Source organism: Notothenia coriiceps, unplaced genomic scaffold (assembly GCF_000735185.1).
Source record: "Notothenia coriiceps isolate Sejong01 unplaced genomic scaffold, NC01 NC01_scaffold00028800, whole genome shotgun sequence".
In the NCBI taxonomy this organism is placed as follows: Eukaryota; Metazoa; Chordata; class Actinopteri; order Perciformes; family Nototheniidae; genus Notothenia; species Notothenia coriiceps.
Genome location: NW_011361501.1, coordinates 488,480 through 504,989, shown reverse-complemented (window position 1 = coordinate 504,989; position 16,510 = coordinate 488,480). Strand labels below are relative to the sequence as shown.

General features: G+C 40.5%; 2 protein-coding genes across 3 annotated transcripts; both read right to left on the bottom strand.

Moving 5' to 3' along the window:
• Positions 1-3,458: 3,458 nt before the first annotated feature.
• Positions 3,459-6,847, bottom strand: LOC104958474 (matrix metalloproteinase-20-like). Its single transcript, XM_010786216.1, is given in 9 exon segments — positions 3,459-3,673; positions 3,893-4,035; positions 4,129-4,240; positions 4,321-4,482; positions 5,192-5,276; positions 5,278-5,318; positions 5,474-5,622; positions 5,763-6,010; positions 6,746-6,847. Coding segments are annotated over 9 exon segments (1,203 nt in total). The 3' UTR covers positions 3,459-3,512.
• Positions 6,848-9,713: 2,866 nt separating this feature from the next.
• On the bottom strand, positions 9,714-13,366 carry LOC104958448 (uncharacterized). Of its 2 annotated transcripts, XM_010786186.1 has the most exons (8): positions 13,143-13,363; positions 12,406-12,538; positions 11,666-11,723; positions 11,475-11,557; positions 11,299-11,335; positions 10,877-10,939; positions 9,983-10,219; positions 9,714-9,789 (listed from the first exon to the last, which is right to left on the bottom strand). In XM_010786186.1, exons 2-8 carry the CDS (start codon positions 12,522-12,524, stop codon positions 9,745-9,747), a joined length of 642 nt encoding a protein of 213 aa, XP_010784488.1. In that variant the 5' UTR covers positions 12,525-12,538; positions 13,143-13,363; the 3' UTR covers positions 9,714-9,744. The 2 variants fall into 2 exon arrangements, with proteins under 2 accessions (XP_010784488.1, XP_010784489.1); XM_010786187.1 differs by lacking the exon at positions 10,877-10,939 and having other exon boundaries at positions 13,143-13,366.
• Positions 13,367-16,510: the final 3,144 nt, after the last annotated feature.

Sequence of the window (16,510 nt, the reverse complement as noted above, 5' to 3'; positions counted from 1 at the left end):
CAACAGTCACTACTTTGTAACATGGTCAGAGGTTCTCAGAAACTGACCTACACATTCCCATGTTCTCTAGTAAGCTCGTCTATCTAGAACTATTTGCTCCCATGGACACCTCCATCCCTCATTCACCTACCAACCCTCATCCATATCGAGTCTGAATATGTGCAGCAAAGTGATCTTAGGAAGGCAGATATAACAAAAAGATGAACGGTAAACACAAAACGATGATGTTTTTCCTGGTAAGTCAACAAATGGGTCCTCAATGTACACGCCCACGGATTCCTATGACGAAAATAATGAATGTCGCCAGTTGTCAATCGACTCACCTTATAAACTAAAACAACCGTAACTAGTATGTACAACCGGTTTTTCACAATGGGAAAAGGGGGGGGGGGTGTGCTAGTGGACGTTATGAAGCCCTCTGTATCGCATAATGTCCAGCGGGGGGGGGGCGGTGGGTGCTAAGTGGAGTATGAAGGCCCTCTGTATCGCGAATGTCGGGGGGGGGGTAGTGGGAGTGCAGAGCTTCGTGATCACAGAGTGTGTGTGAACGTTGTGATCAGCTGTTTTAGCGCAGTGCTGCTGTTACAGACCGACGTTAACAGCAGTCCCTGTTCTGCTGCACGCGCGGAAAACCGACTCTGTTGTCCGGTGATCTAACCGCCTTCTGGAAAAGCTTCACAAGTACGTTGGTACGCAAATGCGCTTTGTGACACAAGTGACAGTACGCATTTCAGATGTTTGCCTCGCATGCGTACCTGTGCACCCCTGTTTATAAGCTTCTTAGTTTTTGCAACAGTTTGTAAATATACACAACTATATAATAAAATGCACACATTTACCTTTTTCTATAGACTAAACACAGGTATGATCCCAAGTTAAAAAAATATGAGGTTATCATGAGGTTGTTAACATCACAATTTATCAGTGGATGTTTGCTGGAACTACTGACGAACTACTGACGGACACACACAGCGTGACTCCGGTCAGGTAGAGACCGATCTCCAGTCAGCACCGCTGCAGACTCGCTGTTTGAGGGCTTGATAGCCCACTCCCCCTCCACACCGCTCCACACTCGTTGGTTTGGAACAGCACTTAATGTGGCGGACCCTCCAAGCGAACGCTTAAACGGAGGGGTAGGGGGTAGGGGACGGTTTGGGATTGGGCCTTAATGCGCTATCGCCACACACACACAGAGCTGAGCTTGATTGACACAAGCACACGTTTATTTCCATGCAACTCTCTGATTAGAGAGAAAGCCCCGAATGCCCAGGCCAGGCGACGCCACTGATTTCCGGTCTATTCTGAGGCCCGGTCTCTGTAGATAAATAAAGAACTACGACAGATGTGTAATAATTAATGCAGCCGAACCATTTATTATGCATTCATGTGATGCATGTGCATGTGATTTTAAAGAGTAAAGCAAGCACTGCTGAATAAAGTATGATTTTATCTTTTACGAAACGTTTTTTTTCCATATGGAATGCAGTTGGAGGTCAACCAATCACATAGCTTGAGGACTAATCACGGGGTTTGTCTAGCAAAGTGGAACGATAGCTGAGGATTCTGGGTAGTGTAGTGTCTTTGGCAATCCTAAACTCCGAAAAAATTATTGTTTCTCAGAATGGAAGGGGAAAAAATACAAAAGCATTGTACACAATTTAAACCAATCAATGTTGTGTAATTAACAGGGATAATCTGGTGTGTTTGAGTTGATAAGTAGTGTGACGACCCCTCCACACCACATGGGGTGCCGTCTGTTTGTGTGTGGTTTGTCTGTTTGTGTGTGTGCTTTGTGGGTGTTTACAGGTTCCGGTGCTGATGAGCCGCACCTGCCGGGTGAGCTATGCTGCCAAAAGGATATAGGAGGAGCAAGCCAGATACATCGCTCTCACTCCTCTGGGTACTCTCTCTGCGCCAGCTTCGGGGACCTATTGCTGGTTTCCGTTCAGTTGATTGTGATTAAGATTAAAACTGTTATGTTCTTACCTCTTGTCTCGCCTCCCTGCTTTATGTTACAGCCCAGGAGCCGGGTTGTAACATATGGGGGCTCGAGGTTGAACCTGGTCGTTTCGGAGGTACTTCTCGAAAATTGAGTTTGTTGTGTTGTGAAGGGAGAGGAACTCAACACACAGCTGTAGCGTGTTTTACGAGCAGTGGGCCGTGATGGGGCGCACAGCTGGTTGTTTGGGAGTAGCCTTGACGAGGGTAAGTGTTTGATTGTGAACGACAGTAAGGGTGGCACACAGATTATTTATTCACGGCAGTCACGTACCGTTGGTATTGTCCCTGTTAGGTTTCAGTACGTCTCCCTTGGAGGTCGTAGNCCTGCACACAGTTTACATTTTACCGTAATATTTTTTGCGTCCTTTATCCCCACAAATTGAAAATAGTGGTTATATTTCCAAGTTGCAAATGCGCTGCTGCTCTCGCAGCAGCGCATTTGCAACTTGGAAATATAACCACTATTTTCAATTTGTGGGGATAAAGGACGCAAAAAATATTACGGTAAAATGTAAACTGTGTGCAGGACCGAAAGCATTGTCCACATCGAAAAACAGCAATGCCAATCTCCTGAAGCACCTAAGTAATGTACATGGGGCTATAAAACTAGTCGCCAAAGACCCCACCGTCTCAACCACCGGTGGTTGCTCCATCTGGGTCTAAACAGCCAAAAAACTATTTTTTTTAAATCACCACATGTCACCCAGAGTCAACTAAATAGATTGATTGCCAGGTATGTTGTTGAGGACATGCTGCCCATCGCAACGGTCGAGTCTGTTGCCTTCAGAGAACTAGTCAGGAAAAAACAACACAAAACTTGTATTTTTATTGTTATTATTGTTTGAAGTAAAGTAACGTATTACTAGTTACTTTTATAATTGAGTAACTAATAAAGTAACTAGTTACTTTTTTGAGAGCAGTAACTATAACTATTACTAGTTACTTTTTAAAAGTAACTTGCCCAACACTGCACATCTGAGGCGCACCTATGCGCTTATGTGGCACAATTAGGGTGGCGTGGCACGGTTTCGCCGCTGCAAGGCTCCACTCATCAAATAACTGTGCGTGGGGCCTCAAATTGGCCCCTGGCCCTGGTTATTCTTGAAAATACTTCATCTGCAATATCTTTTTGGGCCGTAAATCAATATACTTATGTTATTATAATGTAATTTTAAGTTTGCACATCTTTATTTATCATTTTTTCAAAATGTACATCTCTTCAGTTCAAACCCTGAACTGTCCACCTGAGTGGACATGTAAAAATCTATTTGAAAAAACTAGATTAAAAAAATGCCCCAAGAGCAATAATAACACTTGGTAAAAAAATCCTGATTAAGGTTTTCATAATTCATGCATGAAAGGGTTTTTAATGTAAACTTCCATCTGATCAATTGGCTGGTATAATAATAGTAATACAAACGGATATACTGCCTTTGACTTGGCAATATAGTCCTAGGGTGATAGATACATAATGTTGCAATAGGAAGCAAATTTTCATCATAAAAAATGGATTACCTGTAATAAAACTCTCCAATGAAGAAGACAGTTTTCCCATATTCACTGACATGCACGGCCGCGTCAACCTGCTTGACTCTGGAGGAGAAGCCGTACTCATGGATGGAGCGGGCGTGACTTTTCATCTTAAGCTCTCGAACCACCCAATACTTATGACCTGGAAAAACACAGCCGTGTCACTTCATTTTTAGGACACTATGAAAAACAGCAACATACCACAAAGCGCTGCCAAACTTAATGAGCCTCTTGCATGAACTGCAACACTTAAGTTGCACAAGGGTGTAATTTGAGCAAACTGTGTTTCCCCCACTGGAAATATAGCCATGTCACGCTGACAAGGCCAAAGTGATTATTTGCAGACTTCCCATTACCATACCAGTGAATATGTACGCCACGCCTTTGGCAGGGATGTCATAAGCGGCATCCACGTGAGAACTGATGCTGGGTAAATATGTGCTGATGTGGCTTTCTCTCAGGCGACTCCAAAACGTTTTCTGCATTGTTCTCATCCACATGTACCTATGTTGAAACAATAAGCAGACCTAATTGATGTTTAAACAGGTAAAGCTCTTTTGCAAGCAAATAATAGAACATATATTTTATATTTTGTACCTGTCCTTAAAGAAAACAATCTCTTTTCCAATCATAACTGCTGCATCATATGAAAAATTGGGGCCACATATTTCAGGGGCTGGTTCTGTTGCCAATTTTCCTTTTGGTGTTCCTAAGAAACATTTAAAAAATAATCCATTAAATATGGTATTTTGTGCAAATCATCACTCCGCAATTTTATTTGCTCCTCACCATACAGCGCTTGGATCCCAAGCTCATCGTCTTTGAACAGAGAATACTGAGTACTGCTCTGAATTCTGTAGTTGGGGTACATGATAGCAGAGGGGTCTTTTGAGTGAGTCAAACCCAGCGAGTGGCCGAGCTCATGAGTTGCAACTGCAGACAGACTGTAACCTGAAACCCAGGGACAGACAAGTCCTGTTAGTTCATCTGGCTGACAAATCCACACAGAAAAATGCATTACGCGGGTTTGAAACATTCAGGAATGTTGCATGTTTGGCTACGTCCCAGTAGTTTTTCATCAGCTGAAGGCACATGCAACACCTACTGTTACCCTTAGTGTAAGGTGTTTACAGTTTCAACAAAATCAGCACAACATCCGTTTGCTTCCAACTGGGGTTTAGAATTGAATGGAAAAGTAGAAATACTCAAATAAAAAAAAGTAAATATCCTGCTGTCATAATTGTGCTTACAGTTATTAAAAGTATTGTTAGGAAAATGAAAGCACCAAAAGTTCATCACGATGGAAATGGCCCCTATAGTTGTGTCATATGATATATTGGATAACTTTTATGTATTGATTAATTTATAATTCTAGTAATAGACAATGCATAGAGATATACCTTTGATACTGAATTAGTGGTCTAACAATACACCCAACCTTATGTTTAAGCTATTGTATGCAATATATTAAAAAAAAGTAACCAAAATTGTAGGTTACATAGAATAACAAGGAAATACTATAATCAAGTACTTGTAACCTGTCTTGTGAACTTAAATACAGTACTTGAGTATACTTCTGTATGTTCTAATTTTCTTTTTAAAGAATGTTGATTATCCTCAACGAAAAGCTAAACATATTTTGGGTTACATATTGACAAACCTTTCCTCCCCGCCGTCCAAGTTTCGTCCTCATCAAAGTGCACGTCCCCTCCTATCCCCTCTCCTGGCTGAAAGGCATGAGCCAGCAACACCCCGGGGTCCATCAAAGGGACAGAAATCTCCATGAGCTGCAACAGAAAATACACTTTGTCACACAAATTAAACATGACTTCAATATAATGTGCTTTTTTCCTCTCTTTCTTTTCCGGTATTTTAATTTACAATCATTTAAACTCAGTTTTAATCAACATAAGCATTCTTCAGAAGTGGTTTTCAGATTTACTTTTGCGTGCGAAGCTGAGGACTATATCAGCTTTGCCATGGTTGACTTTGATGAACTTCAGCGGTGCTGCATCACTCCATAACTTTAGTGCTGAGCGAAAGGACATTTCCATATCCTCTCTCTTCATGTCCGGAGTGTATTTGGATATCCTGCAGTTCCACAGACAGACGCACAAACATGAAACTAAATCCGCAGCTGCTTATAGTCACTTGGCTAAATGAAATCTGAAAACAAATCAACAATAAAATGCGTATTGTATAATATTCCAGTAAAAAAAAAAACATCTCACATGTATGTGATGGTGTGATTCTTCCATTTAGGCTTTCTAGGGTAAAAGCTGAAGTTTTCCACATCTGGAACACCACACCAGGGCTTCTTCATCACATTCAGGGTGTGAGGATTCAGACCACCCGTCTCTCTCAAACCAAAAAATGTTTGCATTTCTCTGATCTTCTCCTCCATGGCATACGTGGACCTGATCCTCCTTCTTGAAACTCTGCCTCTGGGGTTCAGGCTGTAAAGCCGCCTGAGGTAGCCCTGTTGTTGAAAAGAGTTCAGATCTGGAGGCTTAGGTCAAATTGACCCGGGACATATTTCAGGGTTTAAAAACAATACAGAACTAAATTCAACATGCACAATTCCTTATATATATTGTCTTTAATTCATTCCCCAACAATATAAATGAAATATATGATTAGTTTTTGAAAATACTCTTTGCTAGATCAAATTTAACAATGGAAGTGTCCATCGTTTTTTGTGATAAAAATGTAATTTATGTTTAAAAAAAATACACTGTAATAAAAACTAGGTTTACATTTTGCTCATGCTTTTCTAGGACAAATGTAAATGAAACATTTTTTCATTAATGTTTATTATTTTTAATCTGCCATATAATAATCAAAGCCCTGAAGGAAATAAAGCAATTTATCAGCAATTGAAACACAAGAACCACACATCCAAAAGTATTTGGCTGTGAAATATAGAGAGATGATGAAACATCCATATAAATGACATAGAACAGATATAAACACAAAGCAAATAAAAACAATTAACAGTCACTATTCATAAAATACAGTATATCCGAAAAATATATTGATGAAGTGACGCTGCAGAACATCATGTGAGTCAATGGGCAAGTCCGTTTAGGAAACACATGATGTACAGAACTTCTCCGTGTGTATAGCACAGATGTACTTGTTGCAGTTGCTGCATGTAGTCTGTGTCTTGGAGTCCTTTGGGGGTCCACAGACCTCACAGCTGGCTGTGGGGGACTTCCAGAAGCTGACTGTGGGGGTCTTCTTGCCGCTGGCTGTGGGGGTCCTTCAGTGGCTGGCTGTGGGAGTCTTCCAGCAGCTGGCTCTGAGTCAAGTTCATCTTCCAATTTGCTGTCAAATTCTGAGTTTTATACTCATTATCCTCATCTTCAGAAATGTCTTCCTGTTCCACTTCACCGTGTTCTTCTAATGCATTCCACTCACTCTCATCCCCAGAGTGACCTGCTGGTCTGGTCGAGTGATATGGGCCTCCTTAAAGGTGGCACTGACGAAACATACCGTCGTGTAGGTGGTTGCATCACAGTTTTGTATAGTAGAGATTACGTCCGTCGAAGCGTCGACAGTGGACTGACGCCGAGTGATATATGTGCGTTACACGAAGGCCATGTCTTAAAAAATTAACGAGTGTTTATTGCTCTGAGGGAGTTACGGGGCACTCTTAGTTGCAGTCAACGGCGTGTGGTCGCTAGCTTTACCCACAAATTTATAGGGCTCGTTTGAGTTCCACTTAAATAGTGTGAGAGAAGGTTAAGGATTTGGCGACTGCTATTCGAAGTCCGTGGTCGAGCATTCGGAAGCTCCTTGCCCGTCTAAATTGATTTAGTATCGCGTTTATCCAGTGACGGTGAATTTCTTACTTATTCGGGGACTCGGGAGGGCTCAATTATGTGGTGACATTGTTATTGTGCGCTCACTGGAGTGTGGTGCGAGGAATGTGGACGCTCTGCGAGTTTTAAAAATTTTTGTTTACAGGCCTAGGAAGAGTAATTTAGGACCCCTTGGTTGAGTTTAGTAAATTCAGTAGGTAGACTTGAGGGCCCCGGGTGAAACTGATCGACTAATAGTCTTTGTCCTGAGTCGGCAATTGAAACGGGAAATTAATTAAGGTCAGAGAGGGAGACTTTGGGTTGAATCGACGAGTCAAGGACGGAGTTAAAGAGGTTCCTGTGGCGAGAAAGGTCGGTTAGGGACAGCGTAGAGGAGGTGCGGTTGAGGAAAAGTCAGAGGTTGGATACGCATAAACTCGTTGAGAAGAAGACGAGCTTTTAAGTTGTGCGTGAGACTGGGCAATGTTATAGGAGGTAAATATGTTATTGGCGACGTTAAAGAGATCTCTCCTTTACGTTAAATAAGTCGGGTGGACACGTGGTTGTCATCCTTACTTGTCGGGGGTGATTATCTGACTAAAGGATTGGTGTTTGTAATGAAGACTATTAGTGGGGGACAGAAAGATACTCCGAATTCGCTCCACTTCCATAAATACGTGAATTTCGGGCGACCTTGCTCTCTCCGCTGGTCCATTGGCCGTTGGGGAGACTTGGTGCCTTCACGAGGGCCGTTCAAATCCCCTTTTCCACCTTTACTCGAGAATTGGCGGCATGGGGTTGTGATAGTTCCGGGGGGGGTCTGCCGTTTGGGTTTCCCCTTTGCGGAGAACTGGATGTCCCTTTGTGAGGATGTCCATACTATGTGTCCGCCCTGGTGATGGAGGATACAAAGTCGCTTATATATTCTCTTTGCTAGTGTGATGGCCTGTTTTTGTTGGGAGTAGTTATGTGGGTTTGGGCCCGGTATGGCGCCAAGTTTTATTGCGGATCCGTGGAGGATCACACGTATATGTTGTGGTATATCCGGTATGCAGTGACGTAGGCTCCCTTGGGGGTTTGTGCCTGCATTGTCAGTATACTCGCTATGCACGAGGGTCGAAGAGGGGTATTTATTTGAGGTCCGATGGTTAATCGGTGCTGTGTCCGATTGAGTCCATGTCGATTGCGTGTGGTGGGTTGATTGAGGGAAAGATGAAGTGCTATCTGCTCGGGGGGTGCAACAATACTGGCGGACCAACGGGTGTTGTCTTTTTGCACCCTCTCTGCGAGTTGTCAAAGGGGTTTTTTTGGTGCCGTGAAATAAAACCGTTGTGGTTTTTTGTGTCCTCTCCTAACCTGCTCCCGTTTCTAGTGCCACCTCTCAGGAAGGCGGTCGTCCGAACGCTCTCTCAGTACCGTGGCGGACACCTGAGCCCGTCGACAACCGAATTTATCGTGGAGGCCGGTCCAAGGGCTAGTGTGACTAACCGGAGAAGTCGGAGGTGGGGAGCGTCCTGGACCGTGTAAGTGTTGAGTGTCCGGGGTCCAGACCCCGGCAGGGTGTATGCAGTTGTCTAAGTGACTTGAATAATCCAATTTAAATTTTTGGGAACACACAACAAGCCCACTTAACTGGGCTAAAGGTAAAAGTTACTTATTTTTTTTTGATATTCTATAAAAGAGTGGACTTTGAGTTACCGGCCACGAATAAAAAACTTCCTGTACACTTTAACCAGAAATAAAAAAGGTGAATACTTTTTTATGGGTGGCGTAAATACAGGAAGTATTCTCCAAGCCCAGTTAGACGGGCCTATGGTTATGGTCCCTGGTCCTGTCTGTCTCCTTTTTGTGTCTTTGTGTGTTTGAATTTCTGGTGGTGTGTGTTGTGTGTGTGTTGTGGTGTGTGTGTGTGTGTGTGGTGTGTGTGTGGTGGTGTGTGTGTTGGTGTGTGTGTTACATACGTATCTCTTCGACAAACTAAGGAACAAAATAGGGAACTAGAAAATGGGAACATCACACATGTGTTTTGATCTAGAAGGTCTTTACCATATTTGTAAAATGGTAAAAGAGCGTGACAGGGGGGAGCTGGACGTACGGCCTCCTCCCTGATTTGTCTCTGTATTGGAGTCACATCTATTGTCACATCACGTCTTATGTTAATAGATGGTCGTTTTACCGGGTTTTCTATAAGGACGAGTCTCGGAACCNAGCTGCAAAAAGTAATACCTTGGAAAATGCTGTTTAATACTTTTTAATAGCCTTCATTTTCACTAAATAGATTTATCAACTTTTAATACTTTTTAAGACCCCGCGGACACCCCGTGAAGACACACATTTTTAAACGTCATGGAAAACATAAGCATAGCAGAAACATATCCGCTCACCTCCGTTCCTCCTTAGCTCTTAGGAACTACTCTTCTAAATGGGCGACTTCGTCACAGAGGGCTGCATTCTCCTGTGGAATAAACTGTATTACAGCAATGAAACTGATCCTGAGAAGAACCTAAATAAAAAAAATGAAACTGCAGACTATTAACGATTGAAAGGTTCTAACAATCTTTACAATATCATACCAAAAGCCTTAAGCATGCTGTTAAAGACAACACAAAAAACCCTCATAGCTTTCCATGCGTCCACAGTTCACTCACAAATATCATGGCGCGAGCTGCTTTACGCAGTCTGAGGTACTTGAGTCGGTACTTTTCATTTAGTTTTTTCCGTGGACCCCTCTTCATATTGCTCCTGTGCTCTGAGGAACTGGTGGGGGATGGGAAGGCGTGTGCCGAGGCCCCTGATCCAGAACTGGAGAGGGTGTTGTGCTGCGGAGAGCCGAGGAAAGACTGCGCAGTGTAGGCCTGCAGAGCCTGCTGCCTCTCCTCGTCCGTCTGTGGGGAAACACAGGACCCAGATGTGTTCATGTGCACAAGGTGAACCTGAGGCTGATGCTTGTGTGGCCTTAAGGATGATGGATGAAAATACAGACTGACATGTAAACGATGAAATAACACTGATGGAGCTTACATTTAAACTGCTGTATGACAAACAGTGAAAGTAACTCAAACCAAAATGTACATCTTCAAAACTGAAAAAAATGATATATAAAATAATTGTTTGACTTTGAATTCATCTCTAATATGGCTCACAGATCCTGCTGCTGATCAACATTTAACCCTGCTCACCTTCAGCCTCTATGGTGAAAGCAGTTAAACAAATATTGAAGGCTTATTATTAGTAGTGCAGAGTAATTCAAGTTATGTCCTTTACAAGCATGTTATTAAAGTAAGTTAATAAATAGCATATATATCCTAGCACATTACACCAGCTTATCAGAGTGCCAGATAGCATTACACATTCGCAACTACCAAGTTAGTTAATACAGTTAATCTATATAATCGAACTACAGTTTTGGACCCAGATCTTGTGTGGACAGTCAGTATTTATTCACGACCGATAGTCTGGCATAAAAGATTTAATGCAATTTCAGGATCCAATTATTGTTTGGGTTTCGTGTGAATTTGGCGATAGTGTCCGATTTAACTCACCAGCAGTGCAAAGACTCCGTTTCTGTTCTCAATCCTCTTGAATCTCCTGCTGCCTTTTTGTGTCTGAAACATATAGTGAGACTCAGGCCAATGCACGGGGCTATAATAGCCACATTGTTGTTCCCAAAAGCCATTTTAGATGAATTTCACCACTATTAGATACAGCAGGTTTAAGGCTTCTGTATTTGAGCACAGAGCATTGTTTGTTTCGACTGCAGCTCAGAAATGTCGGTCTCTTTTGAAAGTCGTGAAATAAGCCTAAAGAAGCAAGATGGCAAAACATGGAGAAAGAAAAGATAGTGGCAGAAACAACAGATGACACATGTACTGTATCGACTGAACTGACACAAATGTTAAATGGAGGTGCACGTCATCACACTCAACAGCAGAGGGTTGCTGTCAGACTTAAACACCATTCTTACCTCGCGGTACATGACTGCCTCCAGACTGGACTTTGCGCTGCCGAGAAGAAAACAACAAGATAAGCAGAGTCTAATTGTATCAAGTGTTATGGTCTACTCAAAAAATGTATGATTCACGATGTGGATGAACATATGAGCAAATTAGGCAAACATTTTGTAAAAATAGCGAGGATTACTTGGATTGAACAAGTCCCCTGTCGATGATTCTCTGTTTGATCTCCTTTATGTGCATAGGACGTCCCGCTTCTTCCAATACAATCTACATCACAGACAGGAGAAGCCAACAAAAACATTCACCAAAAAATCTCCAAACAGTTGATTGTGGTAAATTGTTTTAGTAACATCAAACTGAGTAAATAGTAAATACCTGTGCAGCGTCGAGCCATGTGAGGTTTGGCTTCTCTGCAATGTCACTGGGCGGTTCGCTGCAATAAGACACGGTTTATTATCATCCGGTGCAATATTGTATTTCGTAATTATTATTTATTTCTAGTTGGAAATCATTACATGTGAAATATGATTATATCAGTATATCAATAAAACCGCATCGCTGAACTACTATGTATATATTTAGAACTTAACATGTGTAATATAGATTATTTTATATGAAATGATGTTAAAAAAGGAAAATACTCAAATTATATAGGTCAAGAATCTAAAAGCACTTTTAAATAATGGAATCCCCTCTGATTTGTATTATAATTTCATTATACCTCTTGTATCTGCACGGCTTTCCATTTGTCATATAAACACTGCACATATTTTTATTTTATTTGTACGGGCATATCTATATTTCATCTATATTGCACGTAAATATTGCTATATTTCTATGTTATAATAGTTTTAGTTTATCATTGTTTTATTTGATGGTCCTTTTTAAAAAATGTATCTTCTTTGACTGTGCTTATGTATACAACAAGGCAAATTCCTCTTATGTGTTAACCTCCTTGGCATTAAAACCTGTTTCTGAACTCCCAGGGATTCTATTCTGTACTGTAGCAATACCACTATTCAATCTTAAATGATTATTATATCTTATTATCTTATCATATATTTCACAGTGTATGTTATCCAAAAGCAGTTATTCTACACTTTATCTTCTACAACCTCTCCAGAGTCTCAGCGGCCCCAGATAGACTTGCAATGCTGTCCAGCGCAGGAAACAGAGAGTAGCTCCCCTGCCCATCAGCCTCCATCTCAGATTCAAACGTGTTGAGTGAATCCATAGGAGACGGGGACACTGTGAAGACAAACACATGAAAAAAGTATCATCTGTCTGCAGGTAACTCGCCAGAGGTGGGAAGGAACTTGGTACATTTACTCAAGTACTGTACTTAAGCACAATTTTCAGAAACCTGTAATTTACTGAATGTTTTGCTACTTCTTATTTCTACTCAACTTCAATTCAGAGGTAAATTGTTTACTTTAACTCCACTACATTTATGTAATACCTTTAGTTACTTTGAAGATTTTGATTAATAATGTGAAACACAAAAAACACATACAAAGGACTTTAGTTATGCCTGGAGTAATATTACAAGCTATCCTGTAGTTAGGTAAATAAATCTAGGACTAGTACTTTTGGTACTTTAAGTATATTTTGATGCTAATATTTGTGTAATTGTACTTGTAACAGAGTATTCCTACACTCTAGTACTTCTACGTTTACTTAAGTACAATATCTGAGTACTTCTCCCATCTATGACGCCAGGCAGAATAACATTAGCGACAAGGGAACACACGCACACATCTGCAAATAGCGTAGCTAAGGCATGCTAATAGAAGCTCATAGATGCTAATAACGTTACTACAACAGAAGAGGTTATTTAGAATTAAATACACACCTCAGTGAATCTGCAGCAAACCCGCAAACCCACTCCTTTCAGTTTGTGCTCCCGTTTGTTTGTGTCCGGGTGTCAACCGGAACCTTCAGGTGCCTTCATCGTATTGTTTACAACCATATTGTCTTAATACTCGCATTATCACTCAGCAGCAGCTTCCGTAGAAATGCAATACCGTATGGAAATGGAACAGATGAAAAGATCCGAAGTATGGTTTTAAAACGCCATTATCAACGTGATAGAGGAACATAAATCGGTGGCTGCCGGACATTATTCTGGGAAACATTTTCTCAACCGGATATCCGGTTTTAATTTGGATAAAACTATCGTTTTTTCTTTTATTTGCTCCATGTTTTCCTTGGCATTGAACAATTACCTAAAAAAATCTTCTGATAAAAAAATTCAAAATAACTGATATTTCATTAAAGGGCCAGTGCATTTATTATATTATATATTATATTAAATTCATTATTTAGAAAGATGTTATGGGGAAATTAATCGGATCTCGGAGAAAAACAAGGAGGGTACATGAATCCTAGTGGAAGCAAAAGGGACATTCGTTGACAGAAAACAAGTATAAACATTGGTTTGGACTTTCCTAAATAGTTATCACTGATGATGGACATGTGTTCTCAGAAGTAGCCTTGTTTCAGCTGGAAAGATAATGTTAATTCATACTACTGATGTTTTTTAGAAGCTTAAGCAAAAACGTGTCCAACAACACTCAACAGTGGAGTGGTGATACTTGGAGGATCCTTACACTGGTTCGCCACCAGAGGGCTCTGGTGCACCAGCCACGTTAGAATTGTTACTGACACAATTCAGGAGGAGTCTAAGGTAAGTGACACATACTTGTTTGGCTTTACTTAAACGTATCAACATACCCTGTAACCAGGACTCTTGGGAAATTGCGACAATTTCAATAAACTATAAACATTTAAAATAGTATAGGCCAGGGGTGTCCACACTTTTTTAACCGAGGGCCACACACAAATGTACGAAGCGCTGGGCCACTAACTAGAGGTAGGCTATATTGCTTCATAAGTTCAGTTATAAGTTAGCAAAATCAATCAAATGTAGGATGCTTGTGAGTGTTAGCAGCTCATCCCTTAAAACAGAAGCCTCAGATTGATTATAATAAGGAGAAATATATAGGAAGGGTTTATTTCAAGCTTGTTATGTAAATAAGTAATTGGGCTTTTTCTTATCAACTAAGATATGTTTCCAACTTTAATTAACACATGAATACTACTGTGTAATATATTTTTACATTTAAGAAGTAAAATATAAGACAAGCACAAGTTTCATTTGTGGGCCATATTCCATTATACTTTTTCAATTTGCTGAGGGCCGATTCAACATGGTCCGCGGGCCGCATTTGGCCCCCGGGCCGTAGTTTGGACACCCCTGCCTGGTGATGGCTATTGGCCTCATGTTTAAAAGCACTGTCTTGAACTGGACCAGCTTTCTATTCAGCTGTTGGAGTGATCTAAAGGAGTCTACCGTACCTCTTACCGCAAGAACTATCTGAATCAAGGGGCTCATCATGCAGGATGAAATAAAGACACAACTTTTTTTATTTTGAATTTTTGATATTTAAATATATTAAAAGGATATAACCCTAGGTATCCTATTTGCAAGGCGGTCCTATGGGCACAAATACAAATAACAATACCAATGTTACATATCATAACATACGCAACAAACACATTGATAGCTCGCTCACCCACCCTCACATCCAGCTTTCAGCTATAGTCAAATAAAACAATTACAATGGCAAATAATGAATCAATCACATCATTACAGGAAGCAAAAGCCTCCAGTTTGATTAAAAGTGCCAAATTAAAAGCATGGACAGTTTATATAAGATATGAATATGAAAATGTCCTGAAAAGGAGCTCTCTTTATTTTGATTTTCTGTTTTTCTTTTTTCTGGCACCTTCAGTGTCTCTAAATAATATCTCCTCTTATCATTGCCTAATGCCTTACACGATGTTGTACATACCTACATGTTTGTGTGGTTGTTTTATCTGCACAGAACTGCATGGTATACTGTGAGTTCATTATCAGTTTACTGAGAAATCAACATCTAAAATCATAATTCACAGTAGAGTTATTGCTTTTCTGTTATTCTGACATGTTTGGAAGCAATGAATGGGATCAATTTCCCTCAAATCTGATTTACTTTGTATCAGTCTTTTTTTACGATCACCAAACATTCACAGTAATGGTTAACCTAAATGATAAAGAAGCATTTTCCCACATACCCCTTGCCGTAGATAGTGCTGGATTGTTTGCTGAGGTTGTGAGATAGCTCTAATCTGAGGTTGATACACATTACAGTAGCATACCGTGTAGCTCAATGCTATTTACTATGTGGTGCTAACATAATCCTAAAAATGGTCTTGGACTGGAAAGAGATATTGCTTATGTTTCTTTATGTAAAATGACACATACGCTATTTATTGTTTTGGGCTGAAAGCAGAAAATATTTTGAAACCCTAGAAAACAAACCTAAAAATAATATCTTAACACAACCTTCCCACGCCAATCCTACGCGTTTAATCTTTAAACATGTCTATTGTAACATGCAATTTGTTGTATTGCATGTTACAATAGAACAAATGTATTTTGCCATCATTTAGGTAAACCACCTCTTTTAAGTTCTGCTATTATTGCTGATTGATTCACCTTAACATCTTCTGGTTTGCGTTTTGTCCTCAACCGCGATCCTAACACTAAACTATAACATATTTAATGTGTCTGTGTTCATGAAACCAGTGGTGACTCAGCTCTTTTCCTATATTGGACTTACTCTCATGTGGCCAAAGTTGCACTTAACAGTCCTCATTGTGAAATGACAGCATCCAGGCAAACATTTCATAACATGAGGTTTAACCAAGAACAAGTAATGGCATGCAATGTTTCTTTTTTTTTTCTTATCTTATTTTGTTTCTGTTTAACCAAGGTTGGTGTATTCCAAAATGAATACTCAGTGTAGCCCTGTTATGACTTGAGGGTACAGTTATTTATTTTAACCATGGGATGTGTTCATAGAACAACTTTAACCCTTCTATTGTCTTCGTTTTCCCGCCCTTACTTTGGTGTTCGCGGTCAATTTTGACCGGTTTTGTTTTAACTGCTATTACATTAACACAAAAACCATTAATCATCACCAAATGTCATTTAACACCCTTTCAAACTATATTGTATCAGACTACTGGCATATATGAACAACTGCAGTAAATATACAAAGAATAGGCACTGAACATGTATTGCCTGTGCCAGGTGTGATCCATGTGGGGGGATGGGCACATAAGAGCGGGAAATGTGTCAAATTGTTGTGTGTGTGTGTGTGTGTGTGTGTGTGT